The sequence below is a fragment of the Danio rerio genome, chromosome 17, assembly GCF_049306965.1.
Source record: "Danio rerio strain Tuebingen ecotype United States chromosome 17, GRCz12tu, whole genome shotgun sequence".
Lineage (NCBI taxonomy): Eukaryota > Metazoa > Chordata > Actinopteri > Cypriniformes > Danionidae > Danio > Danio rerio.
This window is the reverse complement of record NC_133192.1, coordinates 31,273,783-31,294,352: the sequence shown is the minus strand read 5'-3', so window position 1 is coordinate 31,294,352 and position 20,570 is coordinate 31,273,783. Positions and strand designations below refer to the sequence as shown.

The 20,570-nt window shown below is 35.7% G+C and overlaps 1 protein-coding gene across 33 annotated transcripts in view; it reads left to right on the top strand.

The window, feature by feature from the left end:
- The window catches only part of esrrga (estrogen-related receptor gamma a), a 255,344-nt gene that overhangs the window by 205,237 nt on the left and 29,537 nt on the right, over positions 1 to 20,570 (top strand). For 17 of the 33 annotated variants that reach the window (XM_073927129.1, XM_073927116.1, XM_073927134.1 and 14 more), the window contains 2 exon segments: positions 3,654 to 3,764; positions 8,763 to 8,924. In XM_073927129.1, coding sequence (XP_073783230.1) covers positions 3,654 to 3,764; positions 8,763 to 8,924 — 273 coding nt within the window. 33 annotated transcript variants of the gene reach the window in all.

Sequence of the window (20,570 nt, the reverse complement as noted above, 5' to 3'; positions counted from 1 at the left end):
ACCTCACATTGTGTCAATCACAGTTACACACCACCTCTAGAACTTCTGTCTGGCATAAAAAAAGGATTGGGTTTGATCATTCACGTACAAAGCATTTTGAGAGGTGTTTTGACAATTTACACTCATCGTAGAAGCAAAAGCCAAAATCTAGAATAGGGCATGACAAGCTAATCCACTTCACCTTGCAGCACAAAGCACTTTATGACAAACGAAATGCTAATTATAAAGAAAGATTATATCTTTATTATGACGGTTGAGAACCACTGTAGCCTACTGTCCTGGCACAAACAGCACACCTCTCCCATGCAACTCTTTGGCGTGTGTGTCCATACCTTTGACATACTGCCAGTTTCTGTTCAGGATCCATTCAGTTCAATGGACACAATATTCTCTCTTTCTTTTTTCTTTTCTGGAGAGAGAGGAGAACACAAGCATCGCTGCGTGAAATTCTATGTTGTGTTGTTTATCAACAAATTCATTAATACGCATTGTGCAAGGTTTGCGAGCGCAACAAATTTTTAGGATAACAAATTTAAAAAAACTCCTTCATACACACTTTTGGAGTCATTTTGTTGTCTTGATTCAGGAAATGCAATCCAATCGGGCAAATGAAAGCTCAGTATATTCTGACCCACATTAACCAAAATTGTAGATGCAGTTTTCGTGATGTAAGAAAACACAAAAGGCTGCAGGTGATGCTATTACAAGCATGCCTGTAGCAGTGAATTAGCCCAATAAAACCTGCCATCCAGGCACCCGTATAGGAGCAGGATCCGGTTTCTGATGGGGGGTCAGTCTTGTTAAGATGAGAGGCTGTCAACATGTGAGCGTCGTGTGTTGTTGCATATTTCGGGTGCTGGCATGGAGGAGGTTATGTTAGCAATGTGACATCTTTTTAAGACTACCATTCTCATGTAAAATGAAGCCCGTGGACGTGTGTTCCTTTGTGGAAATATGAGCAAATAGGGTCACGCATCTGCTTTTGTCCTGCAGTGCAATGTCACATAATCAACAACCAGCCAGGGTCAAAGTTAATTAACACTCATTATCACTCAGTCCCAAAATATGCTTGAGCAGATACAAGGCAGCATTGATCTATAGGAGGAAATCCTATGGCTATAGTTACTATTTAGGAGGGATGAATACCTTATTAGGAAATAGAGGGTAAAGCAAACATTAAGTGGAGATATGTGTTAACGCTTCTATTTTAGTTTATTTTACTTAATAATTTATATGTATTGTATCATTGTAAAAAATGCAATTAATAAGTTGAATGTTCTTGTTTGGGCTTCTAGTTAATAAGACATGAGAAATCTTCAAAAAAAGTTCTATGGAAACTATATTTAAATCCAGCCAACAAATCCAGTTGATATAATCTATATATACTGGTGTGAATTTAATATTATAATCAATTTAAGAAATAGTTTCTAGAGATAAAAAAAAACCAAGTTGTTAAATTGTAGTTAAATTATTTTTTAGATAGATCACTCGGAAAATGTAAATCAGATAGAGTTTTAAAAAGTTTATATATATATATATATATATATATATATATATATATATATATATATATATATATATATATATATATATATATATATATATATATAGTAAGAATAAACTTATGTTGGGTTGGTGGGACCAACATTAAAATGATAAGTAATGGCCTTAAAATGTATTTGGATTGACTATTTATTTGTAGGGGGATTATCACTGTTATCATCACTATAATCACCATACTGCAAAAAATGTATGAAAAAAGTCAAGACAACAAATATTATTTCTGTTGCTTTAACTCATTTTAATAAGTTTAGCAGATTTCAAGTTTTATGCAGTTTAACCTAATTTTTTTGTCAGTTTGACTGATAAGTTGCGATGACTAGAAAAGTTCATTTCATTCATTAATTCATTTATTTTCTTTTTGGCTTAGTCCCTTTTATTATTCAGAGGTCAACACAGCGGAATGAACTGCCAACTTATCTAGCATATGTTTTGCGCATGCCCTTTTAGCCACAGCCCATCACTGGCATACACCCATGCACTGTCATTCACACAAGTACATTACAGCCAATTTGGCTTATTCAATTCACCTGTACCTCATGTCTTTGGACTGTGGGGGAAACTGAAGCACCCGGAGGAAACCCACGCAAACACAGGGAGAACATGCAAACTCCACACAGAAACGCTAACTGACCCAGCCGGGGCTCGAACCAGCGACCTTCTTGCTGTGAAGCAATTGTGCTGCCCACTGCGCCACCATGACACCAAAAGTTCATTTGATTCAACTAAAAAATTTAAGGCAGCAAGAATTATTTACAGTGCACTAAAATTAATAACTTAACTAACAACAAAAGCAGGTGAAACTACCAACCAGTGCTTTATAATTTCAGTCAGCAATCTCCAATATGAAAAAAGGTGCATCTCATTGTTTAATTATTCAGAGAGTGTCAGGGCCCTGAAAGCCCAGTGGAGGCGCAGATTGAGCGCCATTCAGATAAACGAGAATTCCAGTTTTTTAATTGTGAAAGGAACGCCAGCCCACTGGGCCTTCATGTCTGTCCCGTTCCTCTCCAGCATGCAACATGAAACGGGTTCCTGGGCCACCTTTAAGTGCTTTCCACAGAAACCGCCCATCCCCTGGAGGGGTTTGCATAATTAAATTAAGGCTCTTTTGTATGTCAATTAATTAAAAGCAGGGACAGGTCTTTAAGGCTCTGCACTCATCAGAATCTTGGGTCGCGATGGATGGATTCAGAATGTTTTCACAACCGTCACGCCTCAATAAATTAGCCACTCATCACACTTTATTTGCAGGGGGGAAATATCGACAGAAGACACACTGTGTACTATGTATATTTATCGTGCATAGATAGATATATACATAATTTGTTTTAGCATTTTTGTACATTGTGTTTTTAAATATATACAGTACAGTTTGTACATGAGCTAATAAATGTATACAGTACACACTCATTTGTTATGTAAATGCAATCTTTTAGATTGGATGCAATTAATTTTAACTTATCATTTCACAGTACTGCTTGAGTATCAATGTCTCCTGTAATTGTTGTCACAAACACTTTTGTGGATGTGTGTTAACATTAAAACTGACCTGTTGACTAATAGGTAAAATAGTTTTTAGGTTATTAATCTGTTTTTATCTAAAAAAAATTTTTGAACAATAGGAGGTTGCAAATAACACAATTTCAGTTCAATTCAATGACTGAGCGACTTGAATATTCTATTGAAAATGTGCTATTTACATTTGAAAAACATCCAGGGATGAATTTTACTCCATGGCAGTTCTAGTGTTAATGGCTGTTCGCTGTTTACCTGTTATTTTGTGGCGAGCTGAGTGTTCTAAAGATGAGCGGGAGATGGGCAGGTGCGTGTCGGGACGTCACATGGAGAGAGCGACTGTGCCCCTGTCTGTCAGCAGCTGGTCATCTCCTGTCCACATCCCTGAAATGGCCACTGACAGCTGCCGGGCCATTTATGGTGGGCTCACAGCGGCCTGCTCCACTCACAGAGCTTTTAAAGTGACAGCGCAGGTTATCTGGCTGCTTTATTGAAGAGTTTGTGCTTGTGATAAAAATGATGTGTGGAAAGTAAGCGTTGTCTTTTTTTCTTCTCTTTTTTTTTTTTGTCATTAGGTGTTCGACTGGACCGTGTTCGCGGTGGAAGACAGAAATACAAACGCCGGATAGATGCAGAAAACAGCCCCTATTTGAACCCTCAACTGGCTCTGCCTCCCAAAAAGCCATGTAAGAGTTATATTCATTGTATTCCTTTATATTGTAAATAATAATCTTATTTTAAATACAAATTAAAACGAAAGGCAGAAGTGTAAATTTTATGAACGCCCAAAAATCAACAATCCCTGCATGACTTCTTGCTTGTTCCACAAAAGATTATATGGCATGTTAAAAAATAAAGAAATATACACACAAATTGTCACACACAGCAATACAAAACACCTCATTTACTGGTATAAAAGTAACAATTATCAAATATTATTTCATTGAAAAGCCATTAAAGGTGAGCTTTCACACACAAATGTGTCTGGGAACGTCAATTTTTACTTTTTTTACACTGCAAAAGTTACATTGCAGTTTCACCCTTAATAAGAAATGCTAACCAGCTATTTTTATTTATTTTTATTTTTTTAAGATTAGAGTAATTTCTGATTACACACTCACACTTTAGTACATTGGTTCAAACTCAATTCCTGGAGGGCAGCAGCTCTGCACAGTTTTGTTCCATACCTGATCAAACATAGCTGATCCGACTAATGAAGGTGTTCATGACTTTTGAACACCTCGATTGCTTGGATCGGATGTGTGGTAGGTGATAGGGTTGAAGCAAAACTTTGCAGAGCTGCAGCCCTCCAAGAATTGAGTTTGAGACTTTTGCTTTAGTATCTTTGAAGTACTACTGAAATATAAATAATTACATTTTACAGTTACATTTAAATTTAAAGTGAAGCTTCAATCATTTTTTACTTAAACTGTTGATTTATTTTACCAATAAAGTTGTGATCATTTTTAAATAGCTGTTATTTTAGCATCAACTTTAACTTTATGCGCAAAAACTGGATTATCGCATGAAAGATGTGCGAATAAAGCAGCGTTTTCATCTACCGAGACAAAGCGAACAAAATTGTCACTTTCTAAATAACTGGCGCCAAATATCAATAGTAAAGGTGGTATTTGCTGGAGTAGGAGAAGCTGCGTAAATCTATTTTTCATTTAATAAATGACTTGGATCTCAGAAGGCAATCCTGACATGCAGTGAATGCGGTAGCGTTTGAAGGCATGAGACAAGGAAAACTGACGCTCTTGATTCTGGAAGTCAATAATAATATATTAACACTGAAACGGTTAAGGAGTTTTAGAATGACCAGAACAACATTTCATTGTTTTACATTGAGCTCAGTGTGCTGGTTTATCTACAGTATTTGCACAAATTTTTATCATCACATGATCTTTTATAACAAAATCACATGCCCTGTTTAATGCACATACTAGAATTTGTTAAGTAAAAGTGTTTCCATCGTAGTTTATGCGCATCTTTTCCTCTCAAATAAAAAGTTTATCCTACTCAGTTATGCGTATATGTTTTTTTATATCCTCAAAATTGATGCGCATCTTGACGTTTCCATCAACTGTTTTTTTGGATATGCGCATAAAAAAGGTGGACAGAAACGTAGCTATTGATATTCAAGTGTAGTTTTATTACTAGTTTGAATTACATTTCCCTATCAGACTTTCCACTTTAAATAACTTCACTTTTACCTTAAAGATTATACCTTGAGTTTTTATACAGTAAGTGTGAGTAAATAATGCCAATTTATTTATTCTTTATATATGATTTGAACTTAATAGAAACAATACAAAATAAATAAATAACATCATATAAATTTGGTAAGTAAACCAAACCTACTGTAAACACATAAAAGAAAAAAGAAAAAAAAAGGGTGGGGGGTTGCCAATATCATAGCTTTAGGCCTGTCACGATATCAATTTTTTGTCGTACAATATGTTGCACCAAAATATATTACACCAAACAATATTATTGTCATTTTATGCCAGGGATTATATAATGGATGACAATATAATATCATCACAATGCAGATCTATTTTCAGTTGACAGACACCCACATGAAAATATAATAAAGTAATTTATATTAAATACTATTGTGTTTTTTATAGTGTTTTTTTTTTTAACCACACTGACATTGACACCTCTAATAGAGCTAGAGATCAGCTAAAATGTAGCTAGATGTATGGGCGATACAGTATAGATACAGTATAGAGTGCATCACCAATAATGATTAAGGTCATGTCCATGTGCTCTGCCACAACTCTTTTCATAGATGATTGTGACAGGCCTACATAGCCTTAATTATTATTTTGTCTCGTTACATGTTTGCTAGCATTGTGGATCGCAAAAATTCAGAAATAAGTCCCCATCAAAATTTCAATTTGCATTTTCCGCTGGAATAAAAAAGTACACAGTCTCAATGTCACCTCACAGTGAACTGCCTTATTTCCAGTGCGCCCGGAAATTGGACACAAAACAAGAAAGACAGACATGTAGTATATGACAGAGCCAATCGACAAAGATGTTTGTGCACGTGTGTGTGTGTTAGGGGAGAGGGAGCGAGAGAGAGAGAGAGGCCTAATCCGGATTAAATCCAATCTGGCAAAGACATCAAACCCACAATAGTGGAGCTTCCGCACTGTCAGCCTGCTCCGCAAAGAGACAGCACGGCAGCGCTTAACAGATTTGTCCCTAAAGCCTTTTTACTTAATGCTAGCATATTCTCTTGGAACACAATATGCTTTTATGCATGATAGCAGTGGAAATAATCTTAATTATTACAGTGGTAGAAATCATTTTAGGAATACTGGGCTCTGAATAACCTTCTTGCCTAATCCTACTGATCCCTCCTTCCAGGTTCAGGCTTATTTCCAGCCACCCAGAGCAACTTATTTTAAAGCTTATTCTCTATGTCCAGCACCCATTTCATTACTTCAGTTTTTTTTCTCAGTGCTATTGTATGTTAGCAAGACAGGGACTTTATATTAGCTCAGAGACAATATGAGGAGGAGGAGATAGACTGCTTGTAGAAGAATGAACAGGACAAAGCATTTAATGTGGCCTGCTGTCCATTTTTCAGATAAAAGAAAAGTCAGATTTTTTAGGTTTTGAGATTGTTTACTATAGATTGTTGAAGAGAAGAAGCTGCATTTATGGAACCAATGTTAGCATATTTTATTGCTAAATTGTATACTAAAATAACTGAAAGTGAAGCTAAGATTATTCAAATGAATTAAAAATGCTAAAAATATAGTGAAAATTCATATAAATAGGTGAATGGGGGTTTCAGGAACCAAAACAAACAGATTTGCATGTATTGCACGTTAAAATGTGAATATTTAATTTATTTTAAACATTTGTTGTAAAAAATATTACAATAAAATGTATTAATAATTCAATATTCAATAGTTTAATAACAATTTTAACAGTGATTCACAAACAAATTATTTTAACGATTATTTACATAGAAAACTGCTCTGTGTGCACATTTCCGAGATTGAAACCTGCAAAATTGGAATTTCCCTTTTCCCTAAATTTAAGATTTAACCTTTTTTTTTTTTTTACCATAACATAACATAAATTCCCACTGCTGTCTTGTTATCTGATGGTAATCCAGAAAACGTCCAACTTTGCATAGGCCTTCAGACAAATGTTTTACGTTAATAAAGGAGCTTCGTATTTTATTCCATTAACAGGGGCTTTTATCAGTCTGTCTCTGAGCGCTCAGTGTCTTTTCTCTCTTTCTCTCCTTTCTATGTTTTTTCTTCCACAAACAGAGAGGAGTAGCCATGGTCCCAGCCTACCTGATTGATTATTTGCACATAACAAAGGCATGGGCTTTGGAAATTGGGTTGCATTGATTCTAATTAGGGAAACATTAAATAAGATTTACCTAGAGATAGCACTTACAGGCTCCCCCAATCCCTGCGCTGATTGATCCATTTCTTCCCTTCCTCCAATACACACACACAGAACCTCAGAAGTTAATGCTTTTTAATTTAGTGATCCGTTTTGTCCTCAGACCTCAAACACTGATGACACTGGGCTCAAAGTGATTCATCTGGGTCTTGCAAATGCACAGAGATTGCCGTGCTGTGTTTGGGTTCTGTCTGTCTATCATATTCCATTGACATAGATGATTAAACAGCAAATGAATTTCATTTAACTGTAAGGGTGTCGCTAATTACCTCTTCCAATCTCCCTCACCGACGCAATCCGATCTGAAATGTGTGTCCTTTCTCTCATTAGATTGACAGAAATACTCCAGAACACTAATCTGGATGTGCACAATTCAGAGTAATTCACATGTGAGAAAGCAGATGGATTAGAATTTTATCTTTATTTTGAAAGCAGTAGTTTTCAACCAGGCAATACAAAAATAGCTTGTGAGTGTGTTGCGAGAATCTTTATTTTATTTTATTTTAGTTTAGTTTAGTTTAGTTTAGTTTAGTTTAGTTTAGTTTAGTTTTATTTTATTTTATTTTATTTTATTTTAATTAATTTTATTTATTATTTTGTTTTATTATATTATTTAATTTTATTTAATTTATATTCAATTTAATTTAATAAAATTTTTTATTTAATTTAACTTTTTTATTTCTTATCATTTTATTTTATGTCTTATAAGTGTATTTTATCTATAAATAAATTTAGATTAAATTCTTTTCTTTTTAGTACTTTTGTAAACTGTGCTTATCTGTAATTCTTAATAGTAAATAATTATTAAACATATGTATATATCCTTTTGTATTGTTCATTTATTTTTAATTATTCATATATAATCTAAAAGTGATTAAACCTTTGATCTGGCTAACAGAACAGCTTACAAAATCACCATCTTGTTTTTGAAGCAGAACTGGTTGAAAACCACTGCTGGACACCATAAAACCCTCCCCCCTAACTAAATGCCTAAGAAACCAACGCTTTATTTTCAATTATAAATGACTCCGGGCATTTATTCTTGTCCAAAAAATAGCATTTTCAAACCACAAACATCATCTTTTCTGTCCAAAGAACACACCTCTGCCAATATTTCATGTTATCTGATTGCTTTTTTTGCTGCTGAAGCAAACACTACATGACCTTGCTGGTATAATCCCAATCTGTTTCTTTGTTCTCCCCTCGGTGTTCAAATACAGTCCCCTTTGGCTGCCTTGCAGATAACAAGATTGTGTCTCACTTGCTGGTGGCGGAGCCGGAGAAGATCTACGCCATGCCTGACCCGACAGTGCCCGACAGCGACATCAAAGCCCTGACCACGCTCTGCGACCTGGCAGACCGAGAGCTGGTGGTCAACATAGGCTGGGCCAAGCATATCCCAGGTAGGACATGAGCAAAGATCCAAATACTGACCAGCTCCAAGAGTATAGTGTGGATTGGATAACACATTTAATATAAATGCCTAAAAGGAATAAAACAAACTGTCAAAAAAACAAATCTCTAACTATAGGGCACAATGTGTTGTATTTATTTATCTCTTTATTTAATTATTTACTGGTATTTTACCTGTATTTGGAATTTAGCACTGCTTTTGCATTGTGTTTAGAAGCTACTTTTATTTTATTTTATTTTATTTTATTTTATTTTATTTTGAGCGTGTTTAGAGTATAGATTAAAAAATAGCTAATTATATTATTATGTGCTGCTTACAAACTTTATAGTTTAGTCAAAAAGTTCAAATCAGGTCATTTTTTAAATTATTTCTTTTAAATAGAAATATAATGGGCATTAAATATCATATAACTGAAATTTGAGGAAGAGTATGTAAAGATTAATGTTATATTGCAAAAACAATTGCAGTGTAGTGATTTTTCTATAATATTTATACCATTTTATACTATATACTATTTCATACTCTTCTGGGCCCCGTTTCAGAAAAGAAGTTAAGTGAAAATATGTTAACCCTGAAATGAGAGTAACTCGGTTTTTCGTTTTAAAATGGCAGGTTTGTCAAACTCGAGAAAGCAGGGTAAGTCAAGTCTGTTTCTGAAAGAGAGGTAACTTTTACTCTGAGTCAGTTACTGTGATGACTTACTCTGTGAACCTAACCTGGTCAGGAGCAGGTTTTATTATCTAAACTCTGAGTTTCTGACGGTCTCCTCACCTTTTTTAAAGACAAAGAGGTATTTTTTGCATAAGCCTTAGTCATTCATTGCCTAAATTTCTGTCACACAAAGAACAAAGTTACGAGAATGGCTTGTCCTTTTTTGGGAAAATTACAATTAGATTTAATACCATAGTTTTAAGTTTTGCCATGGATATTACTGCAAAAAAAAAAAAAAAATTAAATTTACTGACCTTCGACGGGGACATGTACTGTAACTAGAGTAATGGGATTATTACTCAAACTAAAAACTATTTTTTAGTATTGCTTACATTCTAAATGTCATATCAACCTCTACCACTTGATCAATAAAAAAGGCAGACACACAAGTGCACTTTTACATCTTTAAAAAAAACTCAATTTTAGAAATTTTATCCTAAACTGATTAACGTGTGGAAAAGTGAGAACCTTAAATTAAACATTTCCACTGAACATTAGGTTAAGGTTATATGCATTCTTGTTTTGTCAAATTTGTTGTAGAAACTATGCAGTAGCCTATTTGATGTCATTTAATGCAATTATGTCTGATATAAAAATTTGTTATTATACTTAAATATTTAAATACTTTAATTATTTTATATGTAAACTTGCGCATTAACTTGAGCAGCAACCGTAGGTTTTCCCACGTTGGCTGTCTCTGTTTAGCCAATGCAGTGGTGTTGTTTTTTTTTTAAATATATGGTTATATTTGTTATAACATAAGTTCAACTGGGGAAAAAAATGCTGATGTCTTTTTTTTTTTAGATATTGTCATGGTGACTTGTAATAGCTGCGCTCCATTGATAGTGCCTTTTTATAGTTGCCTTGTGCGTGCTTAACTCCGAATTATGCTGCGGTCACACTAGAATTTGACCATACAAAATGGTGTTGTACAGTGCTGCGAAAAGGGTCGGGATTAAACTAAATAATTAGACATTTAAAAAAGTGATTGGTCCATATTTTAAATTTCTGTCCGAGAGGTCAGGTTTTGATCTTTGATTGGTCTCACACTGCCACATGATGCGAGTTCACCAAACTTGAACTTTGCAACGCAGCGAACTGCAAATCTTTCCGGTCTGATGTATTCGTGTGCGTATGAATAAAAGTCTATGTAGAGAAAAGTCCAGTGTGACCGCAACTCTATTCTACTCAGACTTGACTAACCTAACTCAGATCAGCTGTTCTGAAACCGAAAACTCGGGAGTTTTTAATCTCTCGGTAAGTCAACTCAGAGTTCAAGTTTAAACTCCAGTTTGTTGAACCACCTTACTGAAACAGGCCCCAGGTCTGTTAATTTCAGAACAAATAGCTTCTATACAATATTTAAAAAGCATAATATAAAGTAGACTTTCCTCTTTAAAAGGATATTTGCTGCACACCAGATGTTTGAGTAATTGCTGTTTTCAGCATGTACAAAACAAGCTCCTGAACTCTAAGCGAAGCTGTCCCTTGTCAATCAAGGACGTTTGCCATCACCTGGCTGCCAGTGACACGCTGCTTAGCTCAGCATTTTTCCTCCCTCGCTGACAGCAACCAAGGATCAATTTGTTTAGTTTTAGCTTAATTCTTTCCTCAGTACAGCCTGATATCCTCAGCAGAAGAGGGAGGCCTTTTCTCCTGTTGTTTCAGCCAAGCAGCAAGCCCTGCTGAAAGGATTCCTGACATTAGCCATGAATGATAATGGCATGACTGACCATGATTGAGACGACTTATTGCCCGTCTCCACAAGACAGAATGAGGAGTTTCCAGTAATCTGCTTAACAAAGCCCTTCTTTTGCATTTAATCTGCGAAGGCCCTGGTCACAGACAGTGGCGGCCCACTTCAGCCCTCATTGTTTGAAAAGAGCTTCCCATAGGTGACCGACTGTGGAGAGACAAAATGAGGTTAAAAGAAAGTGCTCAAATCAGACAATAGAGAGAGTGGTTAACCAAGTATGGTATAAATTAGACATAAAAAAATGGTACTAAATATTAATAACTTGTGTATTTTCAGTGCATTGGTAGGTAAAAGATTTCAGGCACTCAGTGTGTTTTAGCACAGTGAAGTACAAAAAAGGGCTGTTCACACCACACACGATAACTATAAAGAGAACGATAAAGATTAAAGGTGCTGGATGTAAGTTTTTGACTCTTCTAAAGCATAAAAATACTATCATTTGTTTCCAGATATTTAAAAAAAAAAAAAAAACATGCCAAGTGAGCATACTTGTTTATCTGAAAAACAGTGCTGAACTCAAATATTCTCAGAAAATGTCTTTTCCATGCTGGAACAGCCGGAGCAAGTAGTACAAGCAAAGAATAATTTATAAGACTTATTGATCCACTTTTACTAAATAAAATAATCCCAACTTAATAACAGTCTGTAGTTAGTAATTCCTTTTGTTTGCTTTAGATATGACTTCTTCCCATAGGTAAAAATAGAAGAACAAAATCGGTTAAATCAGACAACAGTAAGAGTGGTTAACAGAAGGGAAATAGTTGTAGTTTTATGGATATGAACAAACTCACAAACCCAGCTTATTTCATGAAATGTAATAATCTACTTTTACAAAAAAAAGAATCCAGATTTATAAGCATAACACTGTTATTTCCTGCACTGTAAGTTGTGTTGTAGTTCCTCTCGTGCTGTAGATATGGCCGCGCTAATACTGGCCCAGGGCAATAGTGCCACACAAGCCATAAAATGGGCTTAAAGCTCATCAGAGTGCCAATTTCCTGCCAGGCACGAGATGCAGGATTGGGAGGTTATTTCTGCTGCTCCATGCCAGATTGACCCAGACTTGCCCTGTGGATTTAATGGGATTTTCCCTGTGTGTAGGAAGCCACACCGCTGGAGCTTCTGGAATGTGGCGCATTTATGTATATAGTGTAGGATAGCAGAGTGCTTACTCCAGTGTGGCATATTATGATGTTTATTATATTATATTATATTATATTATATTATATTATATTATATTATATTATATTATATTATATTATATTATATTATGTTATGTTATGTTATGTATGTTATATTATATTATATTATATTATATTATTATGTTATGTTATATTATATTATATTATATTATATTATTATATTATATTATATTATATTATATTATATTATATTATATTATATTATATTATATTATATTATATTATATTATATTATATTGTATTATATTATATTATAACTATTATTCTTATATATTATCTCAGGGTTAAGTGAACATTATTTTTAAACGAATTTCGAGAGGATCGCATGCTTATGATTGATCACAGCTGGTCCCGCATCAGCTCGCTGTTGATCTACCAGTTAGATGATTCCTAACTCACTATGAATAAATAGAGTTTTCTTATCTCAGTATCTTCGTCTTGAAGAATAACCCCCCTACCCACCCCTACTGCTCCTCCTTTTCAGATGGGCGACACGGCAGCCCAGTGATTAGTACTGTTGCCTCACAGCAAGAATGTCTCTTATTAAGGGCCCTACTAAATCAGTTGACATATCTATGTGGAGTTTCCTCATTCTCTCCATGCTTGTGTAGGTTTTCCCCGGGTTCTCTGGTTTCCTCCCATAGTCCAAAAACAACCAACCTAAGTAAATTCATCACACCAAATTGGCATCATAGTCAAGCTTTTAGCATGCGCACATCTCTCCTTAGCCATCCTATATCTGTCATTAGCCAGAAATAAGTCGGGGGAGTTCATCAAGATCTACCTGAGGTCAAACTCCCCTCTCGCCCTGCAAATGGGAGGGAACCTGTCTCTTCCAGGACTGCATGCCAAACACACTTCATTATAAATCATCAGCTAAGGGGTGAACTCTTAAATGTAGTCTTATGGTACAATATTCATGCTTAATAATTTAATAAACAAGCTAGGAATTTTTCGACCAACATCATTTTATAGCATAGTTCAGTACAAGAGAAACAGAAGTTTTCCTGCAATTCATTTTTCAGGCGAAGAAGTATCTGTTAAATCTCAGGCTTTATGTGAACTCCTGTCACTCTCTGTGTGTATGCATTTGCACATTCATAGCTTTTTTTCTGCACAGTGTTCATATGTGTTAGTTCATTTTGTAGGCCGTGTCTGTTCAGAAAGCAAACAGAGGAATCTCTGGGTTGTCAGTGTGCGTTTGGCGTCAGAGTTCACATTCTATGAACGATTGCTCAGCAGAAGAGAGATGATTGTATGATTAGACCTCGGCAGGCAATTCTGTATGTGTTTGAAGAGGAAGAAGCCCCCTCATCTCCAGAGCAGGTATTCCTGCGGCTCTCATCTCCTCCAGCTCCTTGCACTCCGATTGCCACTGTATCCCAATGAAAATTCCACAAGAAAAGTCAGAGATACAGTATGAACTTTCCTTCTTACTCAAAACATACAGGCACACACACACATGAAGTGGACAGGCCGTGTAAATGGCCTCCTGTTAACCTCCTCTAACCGCGCATTTGACTCTTTTCTGACTAGTTTGTCTCTGCGGTTTCTATGGTACAGTAATTTTTTTTAATCAAATTGATGAAGGCCTCCATTCTCCCCGAGAGCCCAAACCAATTTATGGCTCATGATACGGCGGCTATGTTGCTAACAGACGTAACAAACTGTCAGCCTCTCGCACAGAAGCTAATTTGAAGTCATTAGGTGTGCAGCGTACGGGCAACAATTTGTTACGGTGGTTAGGAGCGCCGCTGACATTTCTGAGCGCCTTCGCTTACGATCTGTCCTAGGCGAGGAGCAGGCAAATTGTAAACTAATTTAAACATCACTCAGTATTACTGGAGCTGCCGCTGCGGAGAGCTGGCGGATAATGAAGCAGTCTGTGTTTTGCGGAATGGAGTTAAAGACGCCTCGACGGCAGCTCCCTCCGCCGGCGGCGCAGACACGGCCGCTCCTTTCTGATTGCTTTTTTAATGCGCGGAGGCTTCACCCCTTCTCCCTCCTCTGATCATTTACATGCTCGTATAGGCCGTGAAAACATTCGATATGGTTTACAAACACACAGCGAGAGAGGGTGCCTGAACAAAACCTTGGCATCACCCACTTCTGTAAGCCTGGCTTTATTGTGGGAGAGGGAAAGGAGGATTTGGAAATGTGATATTAAGTCAATACGAGGGCGGGAGGGGGGGAAAGCAGAAAATGTCATAATGTGGATTATGGCGGGGAATCTCATTTGTGAGATTAAAGCATTCAGGCTGTAATTTTATTTTAGCGTTAAGGCTGCATGGGGAGAGAGAAAAGAGCAAATGTTTGTAGAGGGGAAAAGGCGGGAAAGGAAAAACCTGTCCTTTTATCTGTAAATAGAATTACAGCGTCCTCAAGCCAGCTGAGAGGAATCGAAACACGTGAAAACATGTTGTGTTCAAGCTTTCATTTTAGTTTAGCATTTAAGCTGTGTGTGTGTGGGGCAGTAAGGAAGAAGCTCATGTTTGTAGCAGGAAAAAAGGCGGGAATGAAAATCCTGTACTTCAGTGTGTGAATGTACTATTAGAATCTCCCCATGCTCCTCATTTTTAGGCTTTAGTTTTATGGTTATATTTAATCTGATCAAATGTATGTGGCAGATACAAGTGACAACAAAAAAACTGCAGTTTTAAAGTGCAGAGAAGTAAAATAAAATTAAATAATGTAGCAGAAAATGGCGGGAAATTAAAAATCTGTCCATTTGAGTAACCTCATGCCAGGAAGGAGGATTCGATACACACGAAAACATGCTGTATTTAGTCCTATTTTAGCTGAACGTGGGTTTTTTAAATGTTTGTATATTTAAAGAATAAGATTCTTTCCAGTTACTCCAGGAGGAATAAAAATAAATGAAAGCATTCTGTATTTATAAGGAGAGGAAGGAGTAAACGTTTATAACAAGAGACAGGAGCCAAAAAAAAAAAAACTTTAGTCTATAAATAGAATTTGAGTCCCTCACACCAGCTAGGAGGACTAAAAATAAATGAAAACGCACTGTCATACGGTTGTGACATGTCTTATCGCAACACAGCGACGCACAATGGCGGGTGGTCGCACTTGACTTGACGAGTGCTTTACAAGAATGGCCAGTGCACGGACCGGCACTGGCTTTTTAGCATGACAGGACCCTCACTATTACAGGCCTTTTATTCAGGCTGAAATTGCTAGGGCTTCTCCCATTCTTGGTCCTATCTCAGAGACTTTCTCTCTTTCTTTCTTTTATTTCCCTTTCAATTTTCCCTGGCACGCGGATAAGCGCGTGCTAACACAATATGATTGAGCTGTAAAATGGAACCCTGTCGACTCTAATCTCTTTTATGTAGATACTGAGGTACTGCCACACTCCACTTCATTCCTCTGCCTCCCTCCCACCTCCATCTCTCCCTCTCTACACCTTCCTGTCCCTCTTTCCTTCTTGCTGGCCTCTCTTTCGCTCCCTCAATTGTCAGGGCCAGTGCATCCGTAATGGGTTCAGGAGAAGGAGAGAGTCATGGAAGCCAGACTCCTACTCAAATATCGCAGCCAGGTTTCTCTGGGCATAATAAGACGATTACGTGCTTGCTGGACAGACGCGCCATGGGATTAGCATATTCGCCCGGAAACCTCGTTAGGAAAAAAAAATCAGGAGATGCTTACTCTGCAGACGTGATTGAGGTGTCATCATTATTGGTTGACCTGTGTGTATGGGCTTAGTGGCCTGTTCTGGATGCGAACAATAGCAATTAAAGTTACCCTGGCAAAGCACACACAACTGCCCTAAGGCTGCAGCAACATGTGTGGGTTGGTTTTCGTTTTTTTGCCTTATATATTTGATTCTGTCTCAGGATTCTAAAGGCTGCTGAGATGTCTTAATCAGGAGCTGAGCGAGGGATTTAGCTGAAGCATAGGTTGGCTTTCTCCATGAGCTCTTTCCCAGAGTCTAATCTGAAAGATGGAAAATATACTGGAGATAGAGGTCTTATTGTACTATCACGTGGGGTGTTGAAATATAGTGCTGAAATAATGCACATTATATATCACTTTTATTATTTGTAATAATAAAAATAATAATAATAATAATGGCGACACGGTGCCGCAGTGGGTAGCATGATCACCTCACAGCAAGAAAGTTCAAGCCCCAGCTGGATCAGTTGGCATTTTTTGTGTGGAGTTTGCATGTTCTTCCCCTGTTCGTGTGGGTTTTCTCCAGGTGCTTAGGTTTCCCCCACAGTCTAGAGACATGTGCTATAGGTGAATAAAAAAAGCTAAATTGTCTATTGTGTATGCGAGTGCAGGAGTGTATGGTTTTCCATTGTCGGGTTGCAGCTGGAAGGTCATCCGCTGCGTAAAACATATGCTGGATAAGTTGGGAATTCATTCTGCTGTGGCGACCTTTGCTTAATAAAGGGACTAAGCCAAAAAGAAAATGAATTAATTAATAAGTAATAATAATGGTGACGCTGTGGCGTAGTGGGTAACACGATCGCCTCACAGCAAGAAGGTCGCTGGTTCGAGCTGGGTCAGTTGCCATTTTCTGTGTGGAGTTTGCATGTTCTCCTCGTGTTCGCATGAGTTTTCTCCACGGTTTAAAGACATGCGGCATAGGTGAGTTGAATAAACTAAAATGGCCATAGTGTATATGTGTGAAATTGTGAAGGAGAGTGTATGGGTGTTGGAAAGTCTTGAGTTATTGCCTGAAAAGGCATCCACTGTGTTAAACATATGCTCGATAAGTTGGTGGTTCATTCCGCTGTGGTGACCCCCGATTATTAATGGGACTAAGTTTAAAAGAAAATGAATGAATAATAATAATTATTATTATTATTATTATTATTATTATTATTATTATAAAACTATGAACCATGAAATTATTGAATGAAATAAAATAATAACAATAATAAAAATGTTACAATAATATTGTAATGTTTTAATATATATATATATATATATATATATATATATATATATATATATATATATATATATTGATAAATAAAAGTAATATGTAAAAAAGTAAAATTATTATTAATATTTGTTGTTTTTACTTTGCTACTTAGAAACAGTAAGTAACTCTATTTTTAAAAGCTATCATCCCGATGGCCTTTTTAAGCATAGTTTACTTTAAGAGATCAAATAACCAGCTAAATTCTACAAAACTTTAAAAGAACATCAGCAAAACCTAAAAGCAATCTGTAATTTAATATAATTTAAATAATAAATCATTTATTTTGAACTTATTCGTCAGTGTTTTTCCAATTCATTAAATCAACCGACAGAAAAGAGTCTGCTCTGGCTTTATTTATTTATAACTATTTGTGGAGATATGAAAAATTTTACTTACTGTAGTGTATTGTGTATTTTTACATCATTGCACAGTATGTGGTCTGCTTATCTAATCATATTTAATTCACACTGCTCATTCAAAACTCCAGCTTTGTCTCTATAGATTGAAAAATCCATTGATGTGTCATGAAAACACAGTCATGCAAACAACACTGGCCTTTTTTCTCAGCTTAGCCCCTCCCTCTTTCTCACTCCAGTCTCACTTTGACAGAACGCGCTTGCTAGTTTTGTCTCATTAGCTCCGTGAACCCACTGGAGGAAGAGCTAATCATATGTAAACATAATTTTCTGCAAACTGGAGTAAAGCTCTCTTATTCCTCCTCGCCGATGCCTGCCAGTTCTGGCCCAGATGTGATTTTTGGGACCCTCCTCCTCCTCCTCCCTGCCCCGGATAAGAGGAGAAAACCCATTGGTGACACCCCCACCCCCCAGCCCATATCCCCACTCCAACCAATCTCCAAATGTGGCCTTGTCTGTCACCGCCCTCAGCCTGACACACTGCAAATATTGATTAATAGATGCCCTAAGCTCCTTTTAGCAAATCAAATTTTCACTTTTAGCAGGGGTTTCACTCCTGATACATTCAGCAAAGTGAGACACACTAAATTAAGCCTGACACTCAGAGAAAAAGGCTGGATGGACAGAGCAAAGATAGGGAAAAATGTGTGTCAGAGAGATTGTGGGTTTTATATTGCTGTTTTAACATAGTTCAGAGGTCATGAGCACAAGCTGTCTTCAATTGCATTTTTCATTAGTAGTTTGAAGTGATATGAATGTGCAAATATGACATTAAAACAATGGCCAGTTTTGCGTTTTGTATTAAGATGCTTTTTGGTTATTGAACTAGATGATTTCCTTTTGGCACTTGGTGTTAATTTATTGCTTTTGTCCGATTTCAATCAATTTTCTAATAGTTTTTTGGGAGAGCATTTATGAGCGGGTGTATGTGTGTTTCAGATATTTTAATATAATATTGTTAAATATTTTATTTTAATAACAAAATATATTCAAACATTTTGCTATGACCTTGTTTTTCATTTACATTTTCACCAACATAATATTGTGATATGATCTCACAAAATGTACATGTAAACACAAAAGGAGAATTTTATCTTAGTTTATTAACAAAATACAGTTGCAATCAGAATTATTAGCCCCCTTGACTTATTAGCCTGTTTGTTTTTCCCCCAATTTCTCTTTAACATAGAGAAGATCTTTTCAACACATTTCTGAACATAATAGTTTTAATAACTCATTTCTAATAACTGATGTATTTTATCTTTGCCTGATGACAGAAAATAATATTTGACTAGTATTCAGCTTAAAGGGCAATTTAAGGACTTAACTAGGTTAATTATGTTAACTAGGCTGGTTAGGGTAATTAGGCAAGATACTGTATAATGATGGTTTGTTCTGTAGACTAATAAAAATATATAATTATTTATATAATTAAAATATATAGCTACAAGGGGCTAATAATTTTGACCTTTTTTTGCCAAAATAAAACAAAACAAAACAAGACCTTCTCCAGAAGAAAAATATTATCGGAAATACTGTGTAATTTTCCTTGCTCTGGTTAACATAATTTGGGGAATATTTAAAAGAGGCAAATATATATTTTTTAAATGACACATGAACGCAAAAGGAGACGGTGAAAAGCAGTACAAAGAGCAGCAGATGTAATTTCTGATTTGATAACTGCAAAACTACACCTCACGTTGTGGGTCTGTGTTATGATCTGGACTGGTAATAGAACATTGTGCCTTTATCATTTTATCATCAGGAAAAAAAGAAATGAATACAGCCAAAGCTGGATCATTGTTTGCTAAATGACCATCATTTTATCTGATGATTTGCTAAGAAAATATGTAAAGCAGACAATGTTGAGTGAGTTGCTCATATTCATAGTGATGTGTGCTGCCTATAGTCTTTGACATTATTGACTCAGGTGTTCGAATGATTACACACAGATTGTCTTTTTTCTGTGTCAGTTTGTGTTCTTCTTTTTTAAGTCACATTATTCTCAAATCTGTGTTTGTGGAAAAATATTTGTAACTAGTTTAGGCTTTGTATGTCATGTATACAATATATATTTTGAAATATTACTTAGAAATAATGTATTTGTTTCAACCATTGTAATACAAATGTTATAAATATTTACATATTTGTCCAAATATATTAGTTTTTATTATATCCTCAATTATGACATGACCATAGTTGTAATTCCACTGGCTAAGCAAAAGCTGCCATGCTTGCATTATACAATTATTAGCCCCCCTTTAATTTTCTTTTTTTTTTCTTTTTTAAATATTTCCTAAATGATGTTTAATAGAGCATGGACATTTTTACAGTATGTCTGATAATATTTTAATATTTGATAAATATTTTTTTTCTTCTGAAGAAAGTCTTATTTGGTTTATTTTGGCTAGAATAAAAGCATTTTTTTACTTTTTGATAAACATTTTAAGGTCAGAATTATTAGCCCATTTAAGCAATATATATATATATATATATATATATATATATATATATATATATATATATATATATATATATATATATATATATATATATATAAATTGTTTTTTTTTTTTTTTGATTGCCTGCTTTAAGTCAC